The sequence below is a fragment of the Marmota flaviventris genome, chromosome 1 (genome assembly GCF_047511675.1).
Source record: "Marmota flaviventris isolate mMarFla1 chromosome 1, mMarFla1.hap1, whole genome shotgun sequence".
NCBI classification, from domain to species: domain Eukaryota; kingdom Metazoa; phylum Chordata; class Mammalia; order Rodentia; family Sciuridae; genus Marmota; species Marmota flaviventris.
The window spans coordinates 209557960-209583736 of record NC_092498.1 but is presented as its reverse complement, the minus strand read 5'-3'; the positions used below and the strand labels follow the sequence as shown (position 1 = coordinate 209583736).

Below are 25777 nucleotides of genomic sequence, written 5' to 3'. Positions count from 1 at the left end.
AACCCCTTTGAATAATGGTGACAGTAGCTTTAAAAGTGACGACGGCCAACACTTACTGAGCACTTACTGTGTTCTCAGCACTTAGCACTTAATTTTTACCAACACTCGAGAGGTGAGTAAACCCTTCCCATTTCACGCACGAAGCGTTCGGCTTTGGGGCTCCCTCGACATCGTTCGCTGAGATTCGAACTCAGACCCGCCCAGAGTTCGTCTGCAGGCAATAGGGAAACTTCCAAGCCACCGACCGGGGGACCGTGGGTTCAGGCGGTCTGAGCTTGCAATGCTGGGGGATAAATGGTCGTTTTTGCTTTTACAGTGGTCCCGGGAGCCCCAGAGGCCTCTGCACTGCCCGCTTTAACGAGGCCCATCCATCTCTTTGGGGTTCCCGCGTGCTTGGATGTGGGAACCCTGCGCAGAGCGCGGTCTCCGCGGGATCCGGAAGGAGGCAAGGAGGGGTGCAAGGAGGCGCTCTGGGCTGGAGGGAAGGGGACCCCGCAGCCCCGGGGGCCGCCGGGAGCCCCGCCCCTCGGCCCCGCCCCCTCCCCGGGCGCCGACCTCCGCGGTCACGTGACCCGGCCCGGCGGCCGCTGGGGCCGGAGGGCGCGGCGCGCGGACGCGGCGGCCTGGCCAGGCGGGGCCGGAGTGGAGCAGGCCAGAGCGGGCCGCGCGCCTGGGGAGGGTCGCGCCGCGCCCGCGCCCGCCCCCTCCCCGCCCCGCACGGGGCGCACGCGCGCTCCTCTCGCCGCCCCTCCCTCCGCGCGGGGACCCCTGGCGGGCGGCAGGAGGACATGGCCAGCGACGCCGTGCAGGTAGGCGCACCTGCGTCCGCACCCGCGGGGCGGCGGGACGGCACCGGGGACCCCCGCCCCGGAGCTGCCGGGGCTCCCCGGACGCGGGCGGCGAGGGCGGGGACCCCTCTAGCGCCTGGTGTCCTCTCCCTTGGCCGGGACCGGAGAGCCAGCGCGGCCCCCTTCTTGGCAGGTGGAGGCACAGACGTGGTCCGTGGAGGGGGTGCTGGCCCAGAGGCTCTTACCGCACCTCCAATCTCGGCCCCTCCCGAGAATTTGTGGGGGCGCAGTGGAGACCCCCCCTTGGGTGTCTGTGGCTGGCTGTGCATCCCGATGTCTCTGGTCCGCGTTTCATCCCCCTCCTCAGCATTCGATTCCTGGCAGGTGCCGCTTCACCTGGGACAGGTGTCTGGCGCCGTGCCCCTGAGGGGAGGAGGCTGCCCGGCTCGTGCCCCTCCCCCGCACAACAAAGCTCCCGCCACCCCGCCTCCAGACTGAGCTTTACTATGGTCCCCACGCCACCCAGATAGGCACCTGTTGGCGGAAGTGCCCGAGTCACTTCATTAGATTAGGGGATTGGGGACCCTACACCCACTCTTCAGGCTGCCAGAGGCTGCGTGCTGGAACCTTATCCCAGGTGGGGAGTGTCCATATCCACGGACCAGGATGCTCCCGTACTTAGAATCCTACACACATGCATGGGTGGCACTGCTGGGTCACCCTCGAACCCTCTACATACAGAGACACAGTGACTGGCACCAGCCTGCTGCTCAACCAGGTTGCCTGGTGCCACTTGGTGGGCATCACTGCCCTGGACTCACCTTCCCCTCCCATCACAATCTGGGGCCACGGTGACCTCTGACCCTCTTGGTTCAAGGACCCAAATCTTGAGAAGTGTGTGTCGCTCTGCCTCCACTGGTGCTTCACCATCCAGTCCATTGTCCTGTGGTTGCTGTGTAACCAGGTTTTCATCTTCTATACCTGCCTCCGTCCCCTCTGTGTCTTCCCTGTGCCCCCTTCCCCCCAGTCCTGCTGATGGCCTGCCAGCCTTGCCGAGGAGCTGGGCGTATCTGGTGTTGCCGATCACACAAGGTCAGACCTCGGGGCTGGGATGGGCCTGGGTCCCTGCCTCCACCCACAGGCCAGGAAGGGCTGTGTAGGAGTCCCCTGGCGCATGCATGCGCTTGGCGTGTGCCACACATGACCCACAGGGAGGCTGTGATTCCTGGAATGAGGCTGGACCCATGCCCTGGTCCCTGTCCCTGCCACTTGCCCACTTTCTTCTCCCTTCCTGGTCATCCCTTTCTTGTGGCTGCTTGGGCTTGCTGCCCTGTCCCTCCGTCCCAATGTGTGCCTGTCTGTTCTGTGTCCGGCGAACGGATGTCCTGTTCAGATTCCTGAACTGCCCAAGGCATTGAAATCTCAGGACGTGGGGGTCTAGGTCCCTGGCTGCTCTGGGAAGAGGGGAATTCTGGGAGGTGGGCACTCTGGGTCTGGTGTCTCCTGCTCCCGGGTGAGAGGTGGAGGAGTAGGGATTCTCCGAGGCCATGCCAGGCCTGGTTCCTGGGTTCCCCTTCTGGCCCTCAGGTGACCCTTTGCCCCTGGGTAGCAGTGAGTCACCCAAGGGTAGGAGGACCCAGGAGGCCTGGCCTCCCTCCTTCCCAAGCTTCCTCCCTGCTTTGCATATTCTCAGGCCTCAGCTGTTGGGGGTGGGGCTAGGGAGGTCACTCCTCCTCTCTGCCTGGACTTCCCCCATTTGAGCTGGCCCTGCTCCTGGCTCTGTCTGCTGTGCCTGCCGGGGGACAGGGTGGGGCTGGCAGCAGGGTGGTGGGTGGAGCCCAGTTGGGCCAGGGTGGTATTAGGTGAGCCTAGGTTTCAATTCCAGCACTGTCCCTTCCTAACTGGATGCCCTGCACCAAATGCCTTCCCTTCTCGGAGCCTCCATTCTGCCAGGGGGAGCCGGGCCTAGAGAGCTGGAGAGAGAAACAGGCATGGGCCACACTCGGTGGGCAGAGGCGTTCTTTGGGGCTGGGTCCTTCTTTGTGGTGGGGGCTGTCCTGTGCACTATGGATGTTGACCAGCATCCCTAGAATCAGCCTGATAGATGCCACCTCCACACCCCCAGAGGTGACAAACAAACTGTCTCCAAACATTGCCACGTGTCGTGTCCCCTGGGGTGAGGACAAAATCAGTTTCCTCCCATGTAAAGTGGGGGAGCAATGGCAGCAACTCAGGGGTGTCCTGGGGGATGGTAGGGTCATGGAGTTAAGTTCTTGGCCTATGATGGTCCAGCCTTGGGGCAGCTGCCCTTGAGGTCAGGAACCAAGGAGGACTTTCCTCACCTATGAAACAGAGTCTCAGAGCCAGGGGATATAATGCAGTGGGGACCTCCAGCTCTCGTGGGGTTTCTGAGTGCTCTTTAAATCTTGGCCCTGCTTCCTGTTGACTGTGGGCAAGTGCTCTGGACCTCAGTTTCTTCATCTTGGAGATGGGTTGATAATAGCACCTATGTCACAGGACTGTGCTAGCCGAGACCTGGGGGAGGTTTGTAGTATCTGCTGTTGCTATTTTTGGTGGTGCTGGGGATGGAACCCGGGGCCTTGCGCATGGTAGACCAGCGCTCGGCCACCAGCTCCACCCCAGCCTGCATCTATTATGGATAGGTGAGCTTTTTAACTGTGTGCTCAGCAAGTGGTTTGTGGGCTGCTTGTTTGGAGGACTTTGTTGTCCCTGCCCCCCAGTGCTATTTTCTCATGGTGCTGGCCTCAGGGAGGTACCCCTAGGCCTCAGGGCTGTGGCCAGCAGCAGTTGCTGTCTGGACAGGGAGGAAGCAGGAAGTCAGGACAGCCTGTCTGCAGGAAGGGGGCCTGGCCTCTGCAGGACTGCCTGTTCTGACCCCAAAGGGGAAGCTGGGGACACAAGGCCAGTGGGAGGGTGTGCCTGGGTAGGTAGTACTGGGGCTAGAGGCCGTGGTACCTGGGGAAGTGTGCGTGTGGCGTGAGCACGTGAGCTGTGTGCACTTGGGCAGGTGGAGTGTGTATCGTGTGGGGTCTGGAGTGACCCAGATAAGAATTCATAGGCATTTGCATATGAGTGTGCATGCAGGTGGGAGTAGGAGTGTCACAGGTGAGCCTGGGCGCACACCTGAAGTTGTGGAAGGGAAGTGTGCTCATAGTTATGAGCCCTGTCCTATGCACACATACATAGGTATGCATGTGTGTACCTGTGAGCCTGCACATATTTGTGAACATGTTGTGTGTGTGTGATGTTGGGGATGGAACCCGCTGCCCTCTGCATGCTGGGCAAGCCAGCCCCAGGCCAGCCCCAGCCCGTTGAGGGCCTATAGTAACTGCTGTTCCATATACACGCCTGTGTTCCATGTACACACCTGCAGACCTGTAAGTGTGTGCATCTTGTGACCCTGTGCACCTTCCTGTAGATGTGTGAAAGCATGCACACACCCATTGTCCTCTGGAGCCTGTGTGCCCTCACGGGAACCCTTTTGCCATGTGCACACTTTGGGTATCCACACTGTGGACATCTGCAGGGAGCGAGGGCTGTCTCTGGGGTGCCCTGAAAAAGCAGGCACGACCCTGAGGGCCTCTCAGATGCCCCTGAGCTGGCCTGGCGCAGGGGGTGCTGGGAGCTGGCAGGAAAGAGGAAGTGGTGGCCCAGAGGCCCTGGCAGGGCTGAGGTTCAGGAAGAGGGCGGGGCCCTCAGCCTGGACCCAGGATGGCGGAGGCTGATTTCCCTAAGGCGCAGGAGCTGGAGGTGGGAGCTGGGGTCCCTGCGGGTGTGTGCGGAAGGGGACCCCGAGTGACACCAGCTGGAGGCCCTGCCCTGGGTACCTCTTGGTTGGGGACTGTGGAGGGGACGCGGTGTGGTTGTCAGTTCTGTGCGGAGGGTAAACATATCTGGGGCCTCCAGGGCTCGTAGGTTGGGGAGACAGGAAGAAGGAGATGGTTCTGCTCGGTGGAGCCCCGGTTTTAGGAGGCAGAGGGAAGGGTCTGCTTTTGAGGCCTCCTAGTTTGGGGGTACATTAGCATGTGAGGCCTGTCCCTGGGATTTCCTCGTTTGGGGGTACAGTAGAGGGAACACAGGGCCTTCCTCAGGACCTCCTAATTGGGGGTGCAGCCGTGGGGAGAAGGCATCTTCCCTCAGGCGCCTCCATGGGGGCAGTAGGGTTGCCCCTGGACCCCACTGCATGTAGGACAGCTGAAGGGAACCGGACTGTACCTGGGGTCCTCTGGTCTAGCGGACAGGGGGAGAGGAAGGCCTTGCTCTTGACCTGCTCTCCGACGGTCAGTTTGGGGGGACAGGAAGCAGTTTGGGGTCAGAGGTGGAGCAAGTGCTGGAAGGTGCCGAGGGTGGACACGGGCCAGGGCGGCTGTGTGGTGGGGGCTGCACCCAGAGTCCCCCTCACCACCCGCCTGCCGTGTCCCCCCAGAGCGAGCCACGCAGCTGGTCCCTGCTGGAGCAGCTGGGCCTGGCTGGGGCAGACCTGGCGGCCCCCGGGGTGCAGCAGCAGCTGGAGCTGGAGCGGGAGCGGCTGCGGCGCGAGATCCGCAAGGAGCTGAAGCTGAAGGAGGGGGCCGAGAACCTGCGGCGGGCCACCACCGACCTGGGGCGCAGCCTGGGCCCCGTGGAGCTGCTGCTGCGCGGCTCCTCACGCCGCCTGGACCTGCTGCACCAGCAGCTGCAGGAGCTGCACGCCCACGTGGTGCTGCCCGAGCCTGCTGGAGGTGAGGCGGAGACACCGGGCCTCGGCCGCCGCCTCCAGGGGGACACACCAGCACTACACCTGTCCGCGTCAGCACACAGCCACAGCAAGCGTCCAGCCCCACACGGTCACCAACACCCAGAGACAGGCAAGCCCGGTCACACCCGTGCCCGACACCACCCAAGGATGCACACTGCATCGCACAGCCACCGTGGCACCCAAACAACACCCGGAGACTCATGGTGCCACAGCCACACCGACACAGAGACAGCACCCAAAGACTTGCCACCGCTACACAAGTGCCTGGAAACAGGCTGGGGAGGTGGCTCAGTGGTGGAGGGCCCCCGAGTTCAGTCCCCAGTACTGGAAAATAGAAAATAAAAACCCAGACGTGTCAACACCTGGGCAACGCCTGGTGACACGCTGTCACGTGAACACCCGGCAGCTCTCACCAGTCACACCCCCACACACACACAAGGATGTGCACACTGTCACACAAATACCCCGGAGTCACCACATAATGCTTGCACGACTCCCAGGGACTTTATTTTTCATTTCTCATTTCTGTGGTGCTGGGCCTGGACCCCAGGTCCTCGAGCATGCCAGGCAAGTATTCTGCCACTGAGCTCCACCCGACCCATTTTTTTTAATGTTTAAAAAATTATATTTTAATTTTTAATTGTGGTTAAAAATGTAAAACCACATTAAGTACAGTTTATTGAGTTACGTATGCTCACACTGCCGTAACAGGTCTCTAGAATTCTTCATCTAAAGCTTTTTACAGGCACACAACACCTAAATGGCACCCCAGAACTTACACTCTGTCATATAACTCCCCAGAAAAACACACCATCAATCACAACACCCTTGTGACACCAAGGACTTAGACACTCTCATATGACTTTTTTGGGGGGTACCGAGGATGGAATCCAGGGCCACTTAACCACTGAGCCCCATCCCCAGCCCTTTTTATATTTTATTTAGAGACAGGGTCTCACTGAGTTGCTTAGGACCTCGCTAAGTTTCTGAGGCTGGCTTTGAACTCACCATCCTCCTGCCTCAGCCTCCCAAGCCGCTGGAATTATAGGCATGCGCCACTGCACCCAGCTACACACTGTCATGTGAATCCCAGAGACTGTCAATTAGTTATGACAACACCAACACTTACTGCCACCAGCACCTAGAGAAACACAGATGACACACAGAGACCTGCACACGTGCCACACTAGCTCCCAGAGACACACACCAACCCTTGCAAACTTCCACAGTCCCCTGGACAGCCAGAGAGGGACATCTGTGACCAGACAAGACCGAGAGACGCACACTCCCACACCAGTGCCTAGCACCTCACGCACAGAGCCTGTCACCGTGTCCTGCATGTAGGCACAGAGTTCAGCCAACACCCGGATCTCACGCAGTTGGTTCTGCGGCTCCAACTGCCTGTGTCCCACCACCCTTCAGAGACTCATGCAGACGCCCCGAGGCACCAGCACAGCCACACCACACCAGCACAGCCAACACCAGGGTCTCCCAGTGTCTCACAGCTGTGCCAGCATTGGGGGTGACACCTGCGGTTCACCAACATAAGCACACCCACCCCGTGGGCTCACCCACAGCCGTGTGAATACCTGGGGGCCTTTCCTACCAGCGAACCCCAAAGGCAGGCACTCACCTGGATGTGGGCCATCTTCATTCATTCTGGGTCCTGACCCCAGTCCTAAGGGGTTTCCCGGGGAGGGCTGGGTGTCAGGACCTCTGGGCCCTGGTGTCTGGCCCTCTGTGTGGTGGCAGCAGCTCCTCCGCCCCTCTGCCCCGGGTAACATCCAGTGTCCCAGGTGGGCTGAGGGTGGATGCTCATGGCTGGGGTAACATGTCCTAGGCAGAGCTAGGTGACAGCCGTGGTAACTGCTTTTCCTCTTGTTCCCTCCAGATGGCCCCCAATCCCCAGGTATGGGCGGCCCTGCCTGTTCGGCCACCAACCTGAGCCTGGTGGCAGGTCTGGAGAAGCAGCTGGCCATTGAGCAGAAGGTGAAGCAGGGGGCGGAGAACATGATCCAGACCTACAGCAACGGCAGCACCAAGGTGGGTGTCTGGCGCACATGGGCCTGTGTGCACACCCACGAGCACAGACCCTCCCCGCGGGCGCACACCTGCACGTTCACACAGGGACACGCCTGCATGTGTGCGCACACATGATCACACACATCTTCTTCCTCCATTTTCAGTTGCTGTAACTGAAAACCACAGACTGCTTATTTTTTTTTTTTTTGGTACCAGGGAGTGAACCCAGGGGCCCTTGACCACTGAGCCACACCCCCAGCCCTACTTTGTGTTTTATTTAGAGACAGGGTCTCACTGAGTTGCTTAGGGCCTCACTGTTGCTGAGGCTGGTTTTGAACTTGCGATCCTCCTGCCTTGGCCTCCCTAGCCCCTGGGATTCGAGGTGTGCGTCACTGAACCTGGCTAAACCACAGACTGGATAATTTATTAAAAGAAAAATGACTTTAGGTCAGTTTGGAGGTGCAGCGCGGGCCTGGCGTATGCTCGGCTTCTGGGGAGGACCTCATGGCAGAACAGTAAGGGGAGGCAGCCGGGCACCTGAGAGGTCACATGGGGGAGACCAGGGGAGGTGCCAGGATTGTTTTGTACTGAGTCTCACAAGGACAGACCCCAAGCACAGCACAGCAGAAATCACCCTGGGGCTTGGTGTGCATCCCAGTGGCAGAGCATGTGCTTAGCATGTGAAAGGCCCTGGGTTCCCCCAAGTACTGCAAAACAATCAAAAATTAATCTAGTGTCCAAGCATTCATCATTTTTTTAAACCATTTTATATATTTACTTACTTATTTTTGTGATACTTGAGGTTGAACCCAAGAGTACTCTACCACTGAACTTCATCCCCAGCCCTTTTTAAAAAATTTTTATTTTGAGGCAGAGTCTCACCAGGTTACCCAGGCTGGCCTTGAACTTGTAATCCTCCTGAGTCACTGGGATTACAGGCATGCGCCACAGCACCCAGCTCACCATGGTACCCATTTTAAAGTGCACAGGTTAGTGGCATTATGTGCACTCCATGTAGTGCAACCAGTACCTCTGTCTGGTTCCAGAACATTTCAGGGGGCACCCTAAAAGGAAACTGTCTCAATTAGTAGTCAGCCCCCCTCCCCTCCCTCAGCCCCTGGCAACAGCGAATCTACATTCTGTGTGTATGGACACCTGTTCTGGATGTTTCACATAAATACAATGCGTAGCCTTTTGTGTGTGGCCTTGGGGGACCGCCTCCCCACATGCCCGTCACTCTGAGGGCTAATGCAGACATTAGCAGGCTTGGCTCTGCGCTCTGCACACAGACCACCTCCTTCAGTCATCGGGCCAGTGGAGATGAGTGCCATTAGTACTCTGAAGCCCAGAGAGGTGGAGTGGCAGAGTGAGGACTTAAACCCCATGGACTACATTAATCCACCTCCCAGGACTCTATGGGAGTGTGCGCTGTTGTACCTACAGGTTAAAGGAAACTGTCTTAATTAGTAGTCAGCCCCCCTCCCCTCCCTCAGCCCCTGGCAACAGCGAATCTACATTCTGTGTGTATGAACACGCACTGTCACACAGCCTTCCAGGGTCTGCGTGGTGTGGACAGAAGCAGCTCTCCAGCCTTCCTCTCACAACCCCTCTCTGCCTCCAGGACCGCAAGCTGCTGCTGACAGCCCAGCAGATGCTGCAGGACAGCAAGACCAAGATTGACATCATCCGCATGCAGCTCCGCCGGGCACTGCAGGCTGGCCAGCTGGAGAGCCAGGTGGCCCCAGAGGAGGCCCAAGGCAAGTCCCTCACCCTGAGATAGCTTGGCCTGCATTCCACCCTGCAGGCTTCAATCTGCAGCTCCACAAAGCATCCTTTTCTGGGGCAAGGAGGCAGGTACCATGACCCCGCTGTGTGACTGTAACCTGTTCCTGACCTTCTCTGGGTCTGTTTGAAATTTTGTCCCATTTTAAAATTTGGACTAAATCAGGTATCAGTCAACTCTCATCCTTAGGACAAATCCGTGTGTGTGTGTGTTCGCACGCATGCATCTGAGCATGAGCCTGCGTGTCTGGGTCTGCAGGTACGAATGAGCTGAATGTATTGAGACTGCCAGCCCCAAGCGCAGGCAGGGTTTTGGTGTATTGTGTGTGGTGGTTGTACCACTGGTGTGGGTCAGCATTAATGTGACTTGGATGGGGGCCAGGGGCTGATGTTCAGTTGGCCCCCCATATTCCTGGGTTCCCTGTCTGTAAATTCAGCCAATACAGGTTGAAGATATTTCGAGGAAAAATTGTGCCTCTGATGAACACGTGCAGACCTTTGTTTCTTGTTATTAGTCTGTAAATGATGTGGCGTGACATCTATGTACACCGCGTTCATTTTGAATTTTAAGTCACCCAGGGGTGCTTTGAGGTTTACAGGAGGATGTGTGTGTGTTCTATGCAAATGCTACTCAATTTTATAAATGAGACTTGATGTTGGTACCAGAGGAGGATCCTGGGATCAGTCTCCTGTGGATATCAAGGGACAACTATATGTCTTGTGTGTCTCAGGAGAGGTAACGGAGGGTCAGCTGTTGGCCTGTGACTGATGGCACTGTGTGTGTCTGGGGCCTGTGTGCGTCTGTGGTGTGTCTGTGTGCTTCTCGGTGACTGTACTGTGTGAGTGTGGCCCTTTGCCTTTGGGTGTTGTCACCGTGAGCGGCTTGTAGTTTTATCCCTGAGTCTTTGTGGCATATTGAGCATCGCGCACCAGCATACCTGGGAACCCCTGTGTGACTGTAAGATGACATTCTGGGAACATCAGCGTCCCTGTGACTAGTTCCTGTCTAGGAGAGCGCCACACACCTGTGGGCACAGTGTGACTGACGTGGCTCTGTGATAAAGTGCGAGGGTCTGAGCTGGGACATTACCCAGGACTATAGGACCATCCTAGCGACTGACAGCTGTAGCCAAGTGAGCTGTGACCGGTGCCTGTGAGTGATGAAATTCCTACACCTGTGTCACAGGATGTGCTCCTCGAGCCATTGGGTGGCTCTTTCCTGTGTTGGGATGTGGCTTGTCCCTGTGCCTTCATTGACACCCAGTCTTTCTCTGTGACACTGAGTCTCTGTGGGTTCAGTGATACAGCCCTGCCTCTGAGGAGTGTGGTGGCATTTCTTGGCTGTCCCAATGCCTTGCCCTTGTGGTGGTGTGATCATGCTTCTGTGACTCCTGGGCTGGAGTTAGGTCCTGGATTTTTGCTGCAGTGTCCCTTTTCTTGGCTCTGGGCTTGGGCATAAAGTCATTTCTGTCTTTTGACCGGGTCCCTCTTCCCCTGTGATGGTGTGTCCCTGTGCCAAGTTGATGGCCTGTGTCTGTATGGTGACAGAGTCTGTTGTGTTGGTGTCCCTGTGTGCCAGTGTGATCGTGTCTTTGTGACCTGTGTGTTCCACTGCAGGTGACAGGTGGTGATGGCATTCTGTCCCTGTGGGCAACAGGGTGCCCGCAGGTCCGCCTTGGGCTGGGCTGCTGTCACAGGACTGCAAACCAGAGGCTGAAATGAACACATTTGTTTTCCCACAGTCCTGGGGTGACATCAGGGTGACAGCGTGGTGGCAGGGGCTTTCTTCCTGACTTGCGGATGGCCACCTTCTGGCCATGTCCTGAGGTGGGGAGGAGGGGAAGGCACCATGTGCTCAAGTGGGCACACATGGCAGGCTCTCTGGTCTCTGTCCCTCTGTCTCTTTGGCCATACTGGGGACAGACGGGGTCTCGGCTTGCCAGCCAAGTGCTGTACCGCTGGGCCGCACCCAGCCTGGGTCTCTCTTCTTTGAGGGCCTCAGTGCTATCCCAAGTGCCCCTCACGACTCCACTCATCCTCGTCACCTCCGAAGGCTCCTCTCCAACGTGCCCCATGGGGGTCGGAGCATCCAGGACTCTGTGTCTTAGGATGGCTGTTGCTCCAGCGTCGTGAGTGCAGTGTCATTGAATCCCTGTGGCTGTCCAAATGCCCACAGGTGACCCTGTGCCTGGTTAAGGATGTGACAGCAGGATGGTGACTGTTCACTGGGGAGTGAAGTGTGTCAACACCTTATGACAGCATGATTTATGTCCCTGTCCCTGTGGGTGACAGTCCCTGGGTGATGACAGTGACTGACTCTAGCTAATTCTGTGACTGCCCTGGATTACTGTATGCCTGTCCCCCTGCTGCTCTCTGGAATGAAGACGGGCAATTACAATGGGACTGTCCCTAAGCCCAGGTTGACAGCACGCCTGTGTTTCATTACAGTGATTCCTGCTATGTCCTTAGGACGCTCTCTGTGAATGGTGGTGTTTGGATAAGAGTGACTGAGTCTGGCTGAGTGTGGCCTGCCTGCGAGTGGCAGCATGACTGCTCCTGGGGAGAAGCGGGATGCGTCCTGGCGGTGGTATGTCTGTGGCTTTGTGTCTGGGGCCAGGTTGCCCAGGGACCTGCAGGTCAGCCTCACTGTCCCAAGTTCCATCCCAACAGGGGACCCAGACCTGGGAGCAGTAGAGCTCCGCATCGAGGAGCTACGACATCACTTCCGAGTGGAGCATGCGGTGGCCGAGGGTGCCAAAAATGTGTTGCGCCTGCTCAGCGCGGCCAAGACCCCAGACCGCAAGGCCCTTGGGGAGGTGAGGGGTTGGAGCGTCAGCGGTGGGCGGAGCTACAGTGAGGGGCAGTGACAGCCTGAACAGGCCCTTAGTGAGGGTGGAGCCTCAATGAGGGAGGGGCGGGGCCTCATCAGGACGGTTCATTAGCGTGGGGTGGGGCCTCAGCAATGGGTGGGGCTTGGACTAGGAATGGGGCCACTATGGGGCGGGGCCTCGGTGAGGGGCGGGGCCTCGACCTGGATGAACCGGTAAGAGGTGTGGCCTCTGCAAGGGATGGGCCTTAGTAAGGGCAGGGTCTGGTCTATAGGGAGCTCAAGGGCAGGAACAGTGGTTTGAAATTTAAACCCCTAGAGAGAAGGAACCCAAGCTGGGGGAGTACCTAGATCTGTGCTTGGGCCGCCCAGTCCCGCCCTCAGCCCTGCCTTCCCACTGCAGGCGCAGGAGAAATTGACCGAGTCCAACCAGAAGCTGGGGCTGCTTCGAGAGGCGCTGGAGCGGAGGCTCACGGAGCTGCCTGCCGACCACCCCAAGGGGCGGCTGCTGCGGGAGGAGCTCGCTGTGGCCTCGTCTGCCGCCTTCAGCGCGCTCCTGACTGGGCCCTTCCCCGCCATGCACTACAGCACCCTGTGCAAGCCTGCGCCGCTCACAGGTGCGCCCCGGGTCTGCCCTGCCCTGGCGGCTCTGGGCCTCTGACCCCTCATATTGCCCCAGCCCTGAGACCGCTGAACTGGATCCAGGCTTTCCAACCAGAGTCTTGTCCCTCTGTCCTCTCCCTTTCCCTGCCACCTGTCTCTCTCATCCTGCACCCCACGTCCGCAGGCCAGACAGCCCTCTGCACGTGGGCTCCCACCTGTTTGGGTTTTTTTGGTACTGGAGATTGAGCCCAGGGACGCTTAGTCACCGAGCCACATCCCAGCCCTTTTAATATTTTATTTTGAGACAGGGTCTCACTGAGTTGCTTAGGGCCTCGCTAGGTTACTGAAACTGACCTCGAACTTGCAGTCCTCCTCTTGCAGCTTGATTACAGGGAGTCGCTGGATTACAGGCGGCACTACCAAGCCTGGCTTCCCACCCCACTTTGCTTTCTGATTCTAGATTTTTGCCCCATCCCCTCCTCTCCACCTGCCTCCTGGCCCAACAAACCCCTCAGCCCTGAACCTCTAACCTCTGCCTCAGCCCCTCTCAAACCTCAGATCAGCTCACCAGATCCTACCCCAGACCCCTGGGTCCTAGCGAGTTCCTCGAGACCCTCTAGAGTACCTCTCCCTATTCTCATATCTGGGCACAGCCATCGATTGCCCCACCCCGATTGTCCTTTATGGGCTCCCACTTGTATCCTGGGATGTGACCTTTCCGTTATGGGCCCCGTAGCCTGCTCCTGCAGTGGCCCCTGATGATCCTGCCCCTCTGCAGGAACCCTGGAGGTGCGTGTGGTGGGCTGCAGAGACCTCCCAGAGACCATCCCCTGGAACCCCTCACCCTCGATGGGGGTACCTGGGACCCCCGACAGCCGCACCACCTTCCTGAGCCGCCCAGCTCGGGGCCTTTACAGCCGAAGTGGAAGCCTCAGCGGCCGGAGCAGCCTCAAAGCGGAAGCTGAGAACACGAGTGAGTGGGCACCGGGCCTGAGGGTGGGGCATGGATGGGGCCCTGGACGCCCCGCATTTGTGACACTTTAAACAGTGCACATGTGGCACATGGCTGTAATCCCAGCTGTGTGGGAGGCCAACTGAATACCTGAGCCAGACCCCACTTCCAGAAAACAAAGCAAAGAAGCCAAAACAAGGAAAAAAAACAAAAACAAAAAACTCTAAAACAGCCAACCAACATCCCCTCTCCCCAATTCATCTATTATCACAACAGCAGTGACAGCCACAACAGAGCAGAGTGTTGTGTTGGTGAGGACCTGGAGAAGCTGGAACCTCTGTGCACAGTTGGGGGGAATGTGAAGGGCACACTGTGGAGAACTCCGTGGCTCCTCAGAACACGGAGCATGGCCTGGGAGGTGGCTCAGGTAGAGCACTGGCCTAGCACCTGTGAGGTCCCGGGTTGCGTCCCCAGTGCCACAAAGAAATAAAGTTATATGATCCAGTGATTCTGTTTCTGGGTATTCATCCAAAAGAATTGGAAACAAGGGCTGGGGCTGGGGCTCAGTGGTGGAGCGCTAGCCTTGAATGTGTGAGGCACTGGGTTTGATTCTCAGCACCACATATAAATAAATAAAAATAAAATTCTATCAACAAAAATTTTTAAAAAATTGGAAATAAGATCTTAGAAGAAATTTCTTTTTTTTTATTTTTTATTTTTGGTAACTGGGATTGAACCCAGGGGTACTTTACCACTGAGCGACATCCCCAGCCCTTTTTTATTTTATACAGTGTGATTGTCTCCCTAAATTGTTCAGGGCCTCGATAAGTTGCTGAGGCTGGCTTTGAACTTTCGATCTTCCTGCCTCAGCCTCCCAAGCCATGGGGATTACAGGTGCGCGCCACTGCACCTGGCATATAAAACAAGATCGTCAAGAGACATTGTGTGCCCACATTTACAGCAGTATAATTTATTTATTTATATTTTAGTACCAGGAATTAAACCCAGGGGCACTGAACCACTGAGCTACATCCCCACTCCTTTTTTTTTTTTTTTTAATTTTTTTAGTTGTTGATGGACCTTTATTTTATTTATTTATACGTGGTGCTGAGAATCAAACCCAGTGACTCCCACATGTGAGGCAGGTGCTCAACCACTGAGCCACTACCCTAGCCCTTCCCACTTCTTTTTTATTTCAAATTCTGAGACAAGATCTCACTAAGTGTCATGGGGCCTCCCTAAGTTGCTAAGGTTGGCCTTGAACTTGTGATCCTCCTGTCTCAGCCTCCCAAGCCACTGGGATGACAGGCATGTGTTACCTTGCCCAGCCATGGCAGCATTATTCACAGTAGCCAAAAGGTGCAAGCATCCAGGTGTCCACCGGTGGATGAGTGGAGAAGCACAGTGTGCTGTAGCTGTACGGGGAACATGGTTCAGCCTTAGAAAGAGGAGATCCTGTCCCCTACTACACGTGGAGGACCTTCAGGACAAGTTCTAAGTGAAGTAAGCCAGTCACACACAGTCTAACACCGCGTGACTTCCTCATGAGTCTAATTCATAAAGGCAGAATTAGAAGGCAGGTACCAGAGACTTGAAGGGGTGAGTGGGGAGTTTGTGGGAACAGAGTTTCAGTTGGGTAAGATGAAAAAGAGCTCTGGAGATGGTGGTGGTGATCGTGGTACTGCTCAATGCCACAGAGCTGCCCACTCAACAATGATTATGGTGGTGTTGATATGCGTTTTGGTTTAATTTTAAAAAAGAAAGAAAGAAAGAAAGAAAGAAGAAGTACCTGTGTACAAAAACGTGAGTATAAGGCTGGGCGTGGCTCAGTGGGGGGGTGCTTGCCTAGCTCAGGGGCCTGGGTTCCACCCCTAGCACTGCAAAAACAAAAACCAACAACCCAAAACAAGAGAAATCAAAATAATAACAATAAAGCAAACACCCATCTTACCACCCAGGCCCAGAAATAGACTGTTGCCATCTGTATTCCCAGCGACTCTGGAAACTGAGGCAGGAGGGTTACAAGTCTGAGGCCAGCCTCAGCAACTTAGCAATTTAGCTAAGACCCTGTCTCAAAATAAAAAAAAATAAAAAGGGCTGGGGATGTGGCTCAGTGGTAGAGCATCCCTGGGTTCAATTAATATCAAAAAAAGAAAGAAAAAGAAATAGAATATTGCTAGCCTTCCAGAATTCCTCTCCCAAGTTCAGTTCTAATCCCTTTACCCTCAGGTAGCTAGAGGGCTTCTTTTTTTTTTTTTTTTAAATATTTTTTAGTTGTCAATGGACCTTTATTTATTTTTATTTATTTATATGTGGTGCTGAGAATTGAACCTAGTGCCTCACACATACTGGGCAAGCGCTCTACCACTGAGCCACAACCCCAGCCTCAGGTAGCTGGCCTTCTGATGCTTATGGTTGTAATGTCCTTTCCTTGCTTTCCTTTGTAGTTTTAGCACCTGTTTATCTCCAACAATATAGATTTTTTTTATTATGGAGAATTTGCATAATGAAATATCTTGGGAATGTGACCCAAGTCAAAACACAAAATTCATTTATGTCTCATATACTCTATGCACATAGCTCAAAGGTAATTGTATATATTTTTAGTGATCTTGGACATGAAACTAAGTTCAAAAATGAAGGTTAGGTTGGTGCTCAAAAAGTTTTAGATTTTGGAGCATTACAGATTTGGGATTTTCATATTAGGGGTATGCAACCTATATTCTCCTATTAGTGGACAATGAGATGTTTCTTATTTAGGACCACTATATAAGTAGCATATGTATGCATCTCCTGAAGTATAATGCCTGCATGCATTTATCTAGGGTAGGAGTATACTGCTGGCACTTCTGAATAGAATAAAAGTGAATTTGCCTGGAAGTGGTAGTGTACAACTATTATCTCAGCTACTTGGGAGGCTGAGGCAGGAGGATTGCAAGTTGAGGCCAGCCTGCACAATTTACTGAGACCCTGTCTCAAAATTAAAAAAAAAAAAAATTTAAAAGCGTTTGGGATGTAACTCAGTGGTAGAGTGTCCCCGGGTTCCATCCCCAGTACCGTACCCACACAAAGTGAATTTGGATCCCTACCTCACACCATGTGAAAAAATCAACTGGATCAAAGCCTTTAACATCACAGGCAAAACTTGGAACTTTGCCAATATAGTAAAGCAGAATGTTACTGGGATTTCTTTAAGAAGACCCTAGAGACCCCCCGTGGTGTCCTGACCTGCTCCCCTGTTGCAGGTGAGGTCAGCACCGTGCTCAAGCTTGACAACACAGTAGTGGGACAGACTTCCTGGAAGCCGTGTGGCCCCAACGCTTGGGACCAGAGCTTCACCCTGGAGCTGGAGAGGGTGAGCTGTGTTGGACAGACGGGGTCAGCGGAGTTCTGGGCCCCGGAAACCCCAGGTGATAACCCTGTTCCTGTCCCTCAAGGCGCGGGAGCTGGAGCTGGCGGTGTTCTGGAGGGACCAGCGGGGCCTGTGTGCCCTCAAGTTCCTGAAGTTGGAGGACTTCCTGGACAACGAGAGGCATGAGGTGCAGCTGGACATGGAGCCCCAGGGCTGCCTGGTGGCTGAGGTACAGCCCCCTGACCCCGAGAAAATCCTTCCTGCCCCCCCGCCCCCCGTTTCCTGGGAGGGTAGGACGCACTTCGGCTGGGCCTCGGCCCCTTACTCAGTCCCATCAGTGATGCTGGTTGGTTCGGTTCTGAGGCAGAGGACAGACCACGTAGACAAGGGGGACCCCATAAGATGACATCGCTCAGTGACCACGGGGCCACCTTACGTGGTTTTTCCTGATTTTGCCATCTTTTGTGTGAAGTGCACTCACGGCATCTGCGCAGGGATGGAAATGTGTGTTTCTCTGAAAAAGACCCGGGGTGCAGCTCGCGGGGAGCGCTGGCTGGTGTGCAGGAGGCCCTGGGTTCCGTCGCCAGCACTGAGCGGGAAGAAAATCTCAAAGTTTATAAAGCCCACAAAGAAAGCAAGGGTGGGGCCTGCCCCAGAGCCTCGCCTCGCAGGCGGAGGCTCCTCCCACAGATGCCTTAGGTTAGGGTCTAAAGCAGGGTCCCTCCCTGCCACTGCCGACTGGGGACTGGATCCTCATTCTCTGTGGCAGGGCATCCTGTGCACAGTAGCAGAGTAGGGCGCTTCCTGGTCTCCCCTACAGGGTGCCAGTAGCACCTCTGTCCACTCCTGTTCCTTTTTTTTTTTTTTTTTTCACTACCAGGGATTGAACTCATGGGCACTCGACCACTGAACCCCAACCCCATTTTGTATAAAATATACAATGGTATTTTATTTAGAGATAAAGTCTCACTTAGCACTTTGCTTTTGCTGAGGCTGGCTTTGAACTTGATCCCCCTGCCTCAGCCTCCCAAGCCACTGGGATGACAGGCGTGTGCCCCCCTGCCCAGGCCTGTTCCAGTTCTGACAGTCAAAAATATCTCCATCAGGGCGTGGTGGCACATGCCTTAATCCCCGTGACTAGGGAGGCAAAGGCTGAGGCAGGATGATCTCAAGTTCCAGACCAGCTTAGCAAGACCCTCAGCAAAGACCCTGTCTCTAAAAATAGGAAGGACTGAGGATGTAGTTCTGTGATGAAGTGTCCTTGGGTTTAATCCCTAGTACCAAACCAAAAAAGCACATATTTATCCAGACAGGAGGCCCCTGGTGGAGAACAGGTGGAATTAATAATAGTTTTAGCAGATCCCAGGAGCGTGGAGCCAGACTCGGTATTGAGACCTTGCTGATGTGAACTTGTCACATCTTAGAGCAGCCCCACAGAGGACCATTATTAATTGGATTTGACAGAGGGGGAAACTCAGGCACAGAGAAGGAAAGTCTCTGACCCCCCTCATTGGCCAGATTTTTCTCAAAGACTTTTTGTTCCTATTTATTAGATGAACACACAGGATCTTTATTTATTTATTTTTCTGTGGTGCTGGGGATGGAACCCAGGGCCTCACACATGCAAGGAAGCACTTTCACTGAGCCCCACCCCAGCCCCTCAAAAACTCTTTTTATATGCACCTACGTGTGTGTATTCCTTTTCTTTTCTTTTCTGGTGGGGCTTTGCTCCTGAGTGACCCCCCAGCACGGACTTATGTTTTTTCAACTTTATGACGCTGGGAGAAAGAGAACACATGCAGTAGAAACCCTGTGTCACCTGCTAGTACAGCTGTGCTGACCTTGACCCTCAGTACCATAGTCAATAAACCACCTGAACTAGTCGATGCCTTTTGATTAAATAGGTGTGCAGTGGACGGTTCTTCTCAACTGCAGGCGTGTGGTGGGGGGGTAGTTCTGGCAGGATTTTGGCAGCGAGGCAGAGGACGACGTTCGGTGGGTTGGGGGCATTCAGTGCATCCATAGCTTACGACATTTCAACCTCATATTGGGGTGTAATTCCACCAGAAGTAGAGGAACGAGCTGGGTGCAGTGGCACAGGCCTGTAATCCCAGCGGCTCCGGAGGCTGAGGCAGGAGGATTGCAAGTTCAAAGCCAGCCTCAGCAAAAGCAAGGCCCTAAGCAACTCAGTGAGACCCTGTCTCTAAATGAAATACAAAATAGGGCTGGGGATGTGGCTCAGTGGCGAGTGCCCCTGAGTTCAATCTCCGGTACCCCCCCCAAAAAAAAGAAGTAGGGAAGGAGCTGGGATGGGACCCACCGGGATGGGACCCGGTGGTAGCGCCTGCTTAACATGAGTGAGGCCCTGGGTCCCTTCACAGCATAGCAAAAAACAAAACAAAACAAAACAAACAAACAAACAAAAAAAACACTTTACTTCCCTGTATCTGAGTCTGTCTCCTGTCTCCACACCCTCACCTGGACACTCTTATGTAACCTGGTCATTGAAGGAAAGGTGATTTCAGGTGGTGGGCAGTGTAATTGTTCTGGGCTGGGGCGAGGCCCTGTGGAGAGGGCCTCCCTGAGTGCCGAGGCCCTGGGCTCCATCCCCAGCTCCCCCCAAACCAAACACAAACAAGAGAAACACCAGATGGAGGGGCTGGAGGCAGCGCATGGGAGAGGCTTCCCCGCCTGCCTCTGTCTGTGTAGGAGGCCCCTGAAGCTCCAGCCACAGAACTTGCTGCCGCTCTGTCGTCGCAGAGCTACGGTCACTGGATTCTGTTGTGGCTGGAGTGTTCCTATCTGAAGCGTGGCAGTGTGACTGAGGAACCAAAGTTTTAATGGTATTTAAGTTTCAACTAATTTAAATTTAAGCCACCATGTGTGGTGACCATGTAGGACACTGTGGTTCTGGACTTCAGAACCTGCGAGAAGCTGTTGGAGTTGGGAAGATTGAGCCAGACCGTGGTTTCCCTGTGTGGGAGGACCTTGGCGTCCTGGCGGGCCTCACCCCCAGTGCTTCTGGTTCGGTAGTCCATGATGGGGGCCTGAAAATCTGTATTTCGAGCAAGTTCCCAGGTGTTAGTCAACTCTTCCGCTGTGACAAAATACCTGTAAGTGGTCAACTTAAAAGACAAAAGAGGTGTTTGGCTCATAGCTTTGGTCAGTGGCTGCTTGGCACCGTTGCTCCAGGCCTGTGGGGCACAGCACATCTTGCCAGGGGCACGTGGTAGACGGTCCTGTTCTCCTCATGGCAGCTGGAAGCCCGGCAAGAGCAGAACGGGCTGGGGCTGGGGCCCTGGTGTCCTGGATTAGGGCCCTGGTGTCCTAGGCTGGGGCGTGTCCCAGGCTGGGGCGTGCCCAGCGACCTGACGGCCTTGCCCCAGGCCCCGCCTCCCAGGAGCTCCGCCCCCCAGTACTGCACAGGCCGGGGACCAGCCTTTAACACACAGGCCTTTCCAGATTAGACCACAGCGTCCGGTGCCACCAGGTCAGCTGGCCTGGGCCACCCCTGGGGAATCAGGGCAGTGGGTGCTGCCGGACCTCAGTTGGCTGGCTCAGATGTCAGTCCCATGGGCCGGACCCTCCCCCTCCGGGGGCCTGGTCGCCTGCTCCTTCCCTTTCCAGGCAGGAGGCAGGTGGGGACGGCCAGTGCCCTGTCACCCGGCTCTCTGGGGTTGAGCGCAGTGCATGGTGATCAGAACCCACAGAGCACGGGGTGGACACACCTGGTCTCCTGAGGGTCCTCACCAGGCTGCCCTCCGTGAGCAGGGGTCCTCGCCTTCCCCCGCCCAGGTCACCTTCCGCAACCCCGTTATTGAGAGGATCCCGCGGCTCCGGCGGCAGAAGAAGATATTCTCCAAGCAGCAAGGTGAGGTTGGCCTGGGGCGGGGGAGGCGGCCGGGAATGTCCCAGGGAGTGACGCCCCTGGTCTTGTCTCAGGAAAGGCGTTCCAGCGTGCCAGGCAGATGAACATCGACGTCGCCACGTGGGTGCGGCTGCTTCGGAGGCTCATTCCCAACGCCGCCGCCACGGGCACCTTCAGTCCCGGGCCTTCTCCAGGGTCCGAGGCCCGAGCCACAGGGTAAGGAGGCGCCCCGGGCTCCCAGCCGCCTCTCACTGCGCAGCCGCAGCCGCTGCCGGGTCCCACACACCCTCCTCCCCTCTAGCAGTGACGTCTCCGTGGAGAAGCTGAACCTCGGAGCTGACTTGGACAGCTCGCCCCAGAAGAGCCTCCCGGGGCCTCTTTCCAGCCCGTCAAGCCTGGTAGGCATCTGTCCCCTCTCCCACTAGGCCTGAGCTGCGCTGGGCATCCTGGTCCATTATCAGAGACAGCCAGGAATTTCCCTGGGCTCACACAGCGTGTCTCTAGTAGAACTGGAGCCTGGCTTTCTATCCTTGCGTTCAGGGGCTGGGAGTGTAGCTCAGTGGCAGAGCACTTGCAAGGCCTGGGGCCCATCCCCAGTCCTAAAAAAAGGGAATGGGGAGCCCGGCTGCTTGCATTCCCCCTCATTGCTGCATGACCTGCGCCCAGTAGCTTCGCCTCCGGGCCCAGCACAGCTCCTGTGAATGACGGAGGTCAGGATCTTGCCATTCTCCAGATAGGGGTCACTCACAGAAGAGTGACAGGGGAGCCTGCCAAGGTGACGGCATTGTCCTGGGTCTGGCTCTAGGTCAGAAGTTGGCAGGCACACACAGTGTGCCCAGTGTATGCAGGGCAGGGACGCCACGTAGCTGGAGGGGTGTGCGCAAGGCGGGTGTGGGAAAAGCCAGGACAGAGGGGTCCAGGGCAGATGGCGCAGGTCGAGGCAGGGGCATCCGGCCCCCCACCTGACCTCCTCTCTCCTCCATAGAGTTCCCCCACCCAGGAAACTGTCAGCACTCCTGAGCTGCCCCCGGAAACCCAGGAGACCCCGGGCCCCGCCCTATGCAGGTGACGCCTCTCTCCAGTCCCCACTCCCAGCCCTGCCCCCCCCCCCCCCCCCCCCCGTCCCTGTCCCTACCAGTGCCCTCTCTCCACAGCCCTCTGAGGAAGTCACCTCTGACCCTCGAGGACTTCAAGTTCCTGGCAGTGCTTGGCCGGGGTCACTTTGGGAAGGTGAGTGCAGGGCAAGGATTTGGGGGCTGGGGGTCCTGTCCGGCTGGGTCTTGGGCTGGCCACTAAGACTACCTGTGGTTCCAGGTGCTGCTTTCTGAATTCCGGTCCAGCGGGGAGCTGTTTGCCATCAAGGCTTTGAAGAAAGGGGACATTGTGGCTAGAGATGAGGTAGAGAGGTGAGAGCCCTGCTGTGACCCTCTGGGGACCTCTGTCTTTTCTTCTGGGAAATGAGAGAGCCATCCTGTTTTTGGAGCTGTAGTGAGAGTGACTCATAACAGCCACTGGAACTTATTACTCTTATATTTAAGATAATAGTGACAATTTAAAGAGCAGTTATTCTCTCAAGCAGTAAATACTGTTATAGTTCCCTTTCTGCTGATGGCACACAGAGATTGAGCAATTTGTCCAAAGTCACATGGCCAGTAAGCAGCAGGTCCAGCTTTGAACCTCGGGCCTCAGGCTCCGAAGCTGGTGCTACTACACTGCCTCTGCTTTGGGGTCAGGGCCCCAGGTTAAAATCTCAGCTCTGCTGGATGTGCTTGGAGAACCTGAGTTCTCCCTTCAGTACTGCAGTCTCCTGATCTGTCAAAGGGGAATGATAACATCCTTCTTGCAGGGTAAATGAGAGGATTCATCTGAAGTACTCTAAACAGAGCTTAATCCCTATAAACACTCAACAGAGGCACTGGGATTGTCCCCAGCCTTCCCAGTAATATCAGGAAATCAACTTAGAAAGGTTTAAACAAACAAAAGAATTTATTGAGCTGGACCAGAAAAGTCCTGGGGTGAGTGCCTTCAGGCATGGCTGTATCCAGGTGCTCAGATGAGGTTTCTGAGTTCTGTGTTCCTGTGTGCGGGCTTGGCTTGCAGTCCCCTCCAGAGGGCAAAGATACCTCTGTACTCCAGCAGCTTGAGATTCACCCAGCTTTAGCCTTCATTCCTTAATAATTCCAGTGGAAACCCTGGCAATCCAGTGGTGGAAGCAGAGTCCCTGTGGGGGCGCCTCAGCCACTGGGCACAGCCAGAGCCCCCTCCCAAACTAGTCTATCCCTCTCTGTACCCTCTGACCCCACAGGGACCTCAATCCAAGTCCCTTGATTAGGCTTGCCCAACCCTGAACCAGTCCCTGGCCAAAGAGTTGGAGTACCCCAGTGGCCTGGGCCTTGTGCCCAGCCCTGCGGTTCCCCAAAGGAAGGCCATGGGGCAGTTACTGGGAAGACAAATGGGTTCTGGGTGCCTCTTTAGCAGATCAGGTTGTTGAGGTTCAGAGATTGTAAGCAACTTATCCGAAGTGCACAGCTGTATCTGCGGTGGACTGAGGACTCCGGGGAGAGTGGGAGTTGGGGGTTGGGGGTGTCCATGACCTGTGCCCCCCACCCCTGTCCCTTCCCAGCCTGATGTGTGAGAAGCGGATCTTGGCAGCCGTGACCAGCGCGGGACACCCGTTCCTGGTGAACCTCTTCGGCTGCTTCCAGACGCCGGAGCACGTGTGCTTCGTGATGGAGTACTCCGCGGGCGGCGACCTCATGCTGCACATCCACAGCGACGTGTTCTCCGAGCCCCGAGCCGTGTGAGCCACTGCCCAGGCTCTCAGCCCGGGTGCCACCCTCCACCCCTGGGCCCTGCCTCTCCGGCCTCCGGGAGCTCTTGGGGGCTGGGGGCCCAAGGGTGCGGGTTCCAGGCTCCCAGGACCTGCCCACTCTCTCCGCAGCTTCTACTCGGCCTGCGTGGTTCTGGGGCTGCAGTTCCTCCACGAACACAAGATCGTCTACAGGTGTGTGCTGTGGGGGCGCCTCGGCCCTGGCACAGCCAGAGCCCCCCCAAACCAGCCTGTCCCTCTCTGTACCTCTGACCCCACAGGGACCTCAAGTTGGACAATTTGCTCCTGGACACTGAGGGCTACGTCAAGATCGCAGACTTTGGCCTCTGCAAAGAGGGTGAGCAGCGGAGCCTGGGGTCGGACAGGGAGGGGGCGGCAGGCTGTGTGGACCACGGTGGCGGTGCTGGGCCGCCCGCTAAGCTCGCCTGGCCCTGCTGCTCCAGGCATGGGCTATGGGGACCGGACCAGCACCTTCTGCGGGACCCCGGAGTTCCTGGCGCCCGAGGTGCTGACAGACACGTCCTACACCCGGGCCGTGGACTGGTGGGGGCTGGGCGTGCTGCTCTACGAGATGCTGGTCGGTGAGGTGAGGCCCCAGGGCGCCCCCACCGGGCCTGGAGTGTGCCTATGCCCAGGGCTGGGATGCAACTCTGCCTCCGCCACAGCTGGGTGAGGAGGGCAGGTGGCTTTGCCCCTGGACCTCAGTGCCCAATCTGTGAAATGGGATACTCGCCCCTCTTCAAGCCAGCCCCTGTGGGGACGCACCGCCAAAGCAAGGGTTCGGGTGGAACTGGGTGTGGTATCCCGGAGAGGGGCCTCGTTCACCCCACCCCTGTCCCCAGTCGCCATTCCCAGGGGATGATGAGGAGGAGGTGTTTGACAGCATCGTCAATGATGAGGTCCGCTACCCGCGCTTCCTGTCTGCGGAGGCCATCGGCATCATGCGGAGGGTGAGGACGCCCGGGCAGGGACGGCCCAGACAGGGGCTCTGGGTCAGGGGCTCTGGGTCAGGGCCTCGGCGGGAGACGGAGCTGACGCAGCTTTGCACCCGCAGCTGCTGCGGAGGAATCCAGAGCGGAGGTTGGGGTCCAGTGAGCGAGATGCAGAGGACGTGAAGAAGCAGCCGTTCTTCAGGGTGAGACCCCAGGAGCCAGTCGCCATTCCCACCCCAGGGGCCCGTGAGCCACGGGCTGTGTCCTCCCCTCCCCTCCCACACTGCCCCGTGGAAGCCCAGTCACTCCTTCCGGCCTGGTGGGCCGTGTCCCGGGTGAGCCAGTTCCCCCTGCCCCAGCCTCACCCCTCTTCTTCCACCTTGTGCTGACCCCACAAACCCAGGGCCGGCCTCTCTCAGCCACGCCTGCCCCGAGCCTCCCATCCTGACCTCCGTCTCCTGCCTTCCCAGACACTGGGCTGGGAAGCCCTGCTGGCCCGGCGCCTGCCCCCACCCTTCGTGCCCACGCTCTCGGGGCGCACCGATGTCAGCAACTTCGACGAGGAGTTCACCGGGGAGGCCCCCACGCTGAGCCCACCCCGCGACGCGCGGCCCCTCACTGCCACTGAGCAGGCAGCCTTCCAGGACTTCGACTTCGTGGCCGGCGGCTGCTAGCCCATCCCCCGCCCCTGCCCCGAGCTCTTTAGTTTTTAAAAAGGCCTCGGGGTCTGCCCCAGCCCTGCATCCTGGCCCTTCTTGTGCGCCGAGAGGGGGTTGGGGGATGGACATGCTTGGAGGTAGGGCCAGGTGATGGGGCAGATCGGTGGGGGTTCATTTGAAGAGAGTCGGGGGAGGGTGGGACTCAGGGCTGTTGTGGTGGGAGGAGTGGTGAGCCGCGATGGGATGGGGGTCAGGTCCTGTTGGAGGCTTTGGGAGTTCGAGGCTATGATAGTGCATGGCTTGGGCATAGGTCTTGGGGCTGTTTGGGAGGAGCTCAGGATCTAATGAACAGAATCTGTCTTGGCTGCTGCAGTGACAGAAAGTGTGTCCCAAACACTCTTGC

The 25777-nt window shown here is 56.7% G+C and overlaps 1 protein-coding gene across 7 annotated transcripts; it reads left to right on the top strand.

Annotated features, from left to right (window-relative positions):
- The first annotated feature begins 367 nt into the window (after positions 1-367).
- Pkn1 (protein kinase N1) lies at positions 368-25450 on the top strand. 7 transcript variants are annotated; one of them, XM_071601985.1, is made up of 22 exons: positions 368-445; positions 5236-5530; positions 7439-7590; positions 9191-9326; positions 12022-12167; positions 12582-12795; positions 13560-13754; positions 16979-17088; positions 17171-17314; positions 20881-20956; positions 21028-21169; positions 21258-21351; positions 21939-22018; positions 22108-22183; positions 22268-22359; positions 23577-23753; positions 23895-23957; positions 24044-24120; positions 24227-24369; positions 24626-24733; positions 24838-24918; positions 25186-25450. In XM_071601985.1, the coding sequence occupies exons 1-22, from the start codon at positions 398-400 to the stop codon at positions 25387-25389; spliced, it is 2853 nt and encodes a 950-aa protein (XP_071458086.1). In that variant the 5' UTR covers positions 368-397; the 3' UTR covers positions 25390-25450. The 7 variants fall into 7 exon arrangements, with proteins under 7 accessions (XP_071458086.1, XP_071458083.1, XP_027811095.2 ...); XM_071601982.1 differs by having other exon boundaries at positions 21255-21351; XM_027955294.2 differs by lacking the exon at positions 368-445 and adding an exon at positions 679-809.
- The last annotated feature ends 327 nt before the right edge of the window (positions 25451-25777 follow it).

Excerpts from the sequence above, each read along its gene's own strand:
- Pkn1 (XM_071601982.1), top strand. The coding sequence starts at position 398 with ATGTGGGAACCCTGCGCAGAGCGCGGTCTCCGCGGGATCCGGAAGGAG. Across the intron at positions 12,168-12,581 it reads ACCGCAAGGCCCTTGGGGAG|GCGCAGGAGAAATTGACCGA; the intron begins GTGAGGGGTTGG and ends TTCCCACTGCAG. Across the intron at positions 21,170-21,254 it reads TCCGAGGCCCGAGCCACAGG|CAGTGACGTCTCCGTGGAGA; the intron begins GTAAGGAGGCGC and ends CCTCCCCTCTAG.